Source organism: Tupaia chinensis, unplaced genomic scaffold, assembly GCF_000334495.1.
Source record: "Tupaia chinensis unplaced genomic scaffold, TupChi_1.0 Scaffold000201_2, whole genome shotgun sequence".
NCBI lineage: Eukaryota > Metazoa > Chordata > Mammalia > Scandentia > Tupaiidae > Tupaia > Tupaia belangeri.
This window is the reverse complement of record NW_006159677.1, coordinates 488,434-490,034: the sequence shown is the minus strand read 5'-3', so window position 1 is coordinate 490,034 and position 1,601 is coordinate 488,434. Positions and strand designations below refer to the sequence as shown.

At 59.4% G+C, this 1,601-nt stretch overlaps 1 protein-coding gene across 2 annotated transcripts in view; it reads left to right on the top strand.

Moving 5' to 3' along the window:
• Nucleotides 1-540: 540 nt before the first annotated feature.
• Nucleotides 541-1,601, top strand: part of TPM4 (tropomyosin 4) — a 35,153-nt gene continuing 34,092 nt past the window's right edge. Inside the window, exon 1 of one of the 2 annotated variants that reach the window (XM_006147200.3) lies at nt 541-703. In XM_006147200.3, coding sequence (XP_006147262.1) covers nt 590-703 — 114 coding nt within the window. In that variant the 5' untranslated portion in view covers nt 541-589. The remainder of the gene's footprint in view (nt 704-1,601) is intronic. The other variant, XM_006147199.3, reaches the window with a different exon arrangement.

Genomic DNA, 1,601 nt, shown 5'->3' with positions numbered 1-1,601 from the left:
AACATTTAAAAAATAAATAAATAAATAATAAAACATAACAAAAGAAGCTCATGAGAGCCCACCGGAAAGAGATGGGAGTAACCCAGGAAGGCTCCCTGGGGTGGTGGCAGGAGCTGGGTGGAGGCCTGATCCCCAGTCATGAGAGACAGGGCCCGGAGAAGAGAAGGGAAGGTAGGATCCTCTCCGCCCACAGGTCCCAGTGACAGCCGGGGAGACCGAGGTCACTCCCTCCAGGGCCAGCGCTGTGCCCCAACACCCACCAAGGACCTGTGTCACCAGGTTAAAAGTGGAAAATGTTCAGCCCCCCCCCTTTTATTTTTTTGCCTTGAAGAAAATCCTAGGACCAAATAAGGCCTGGGCTGCGGGGAGCCGGGTGAGCTGGCCAAGTCCTCCCAAGCAAGCGAGTGGCGGGGGGGCGCGGGCCACCCGCACCCGGCCTCCAAGACTCGCCCGGCAGGAGGGCGGGTGCAGCCCAGGAGCTATAAGGGCTCCCCTCTGCCCTGCTCTGCTCACTCGCCCCGGCCCGGCCCGCAGCCTCAGCTCCTGCCGCAGCCCCTGCGCCCTCGCCCGCGCCCCACACCGCCCCGCCATGGAGGCCATCAAGAAGAAGATGCAGATGCTCAAGTTGGACAAGGAGAACGCCATCGACCGGGCCGAGCAGGCAGAGGCCGATAAGAAAGCTGCCGAGGACAAGTGCAAGCAGGTGAGGTGCCCCGTGCTGGGCGGCGCCGGGCGGCTGGGCGCCCTCTCTGTGCTGTGCTTCCCGGTTTCCAAAGCCGAGGGTCTGGGTCCAGATGGGGGTGGCAGAAACCCTGGTACCTGGGGGCTCGGGTGAGAAGCAAGGTTGATATTATGGAGTCAGAGGGGGGACCACTGTCGACCCTGGAGGAGGGTCTCCGGGCTGGGACTGGCGGAGAGCTGGAGCCATCGCCCGCAGGGCCAGTGGGAGCTACAGATTGTGTTAGAGAGGTGTGTGGGTGTGAGAGCAGGTGAGAAAGGGAGGGGCGTTGTGTGTCGTGGACAGTGTGTGTCCCAGTGTAATTAAGTGTGCTTATGCTTTTTATTTTAAGAGAGATTTTTGCTATAGGGTATATGCACTCGCCAGAGAGAGAGAAACAGAGACAGAGAGACATAAAGCAAGAAATCACCCCCCCCCAGCGGGGATGGCCACACCACAATCCCTTCTCCTCTCGGCTTTAAGCCCCCAGGTCCTGGACTGGAACCACGGCTGACTCCATGAGAGTCCAGCGACCTAGGCATGACGCCGTCTGTTGGTCCCTTGCTTAAGCATATCTGTGTGCACGCGTGTCTGTGTGTGTTTGGGCTGGAGAGAGAGAAGAGCCGTGAGGACAACTGTGAGGATGAGGGTGTGCGACAACGCCCGGGGTTGTCGGAAAGTGGGTGTGAAAGCGGGCGTGTTTGGGAGTCCCTGCGTGTGGGGGTAGTGTGGTCTTGTGTGGGTCTGTGTGTGTGTGTGTGTGTGCAAAAGCCAGTCGGACAGCAATCGTACGTGTCGGGGCTGTGTGTGGGCATGCATGTGTGTTGGGTGCGGGGGTTTTCCTGTTGCTGTGTGTATGCTGGGGTGACTGTTTCGTGTGTGT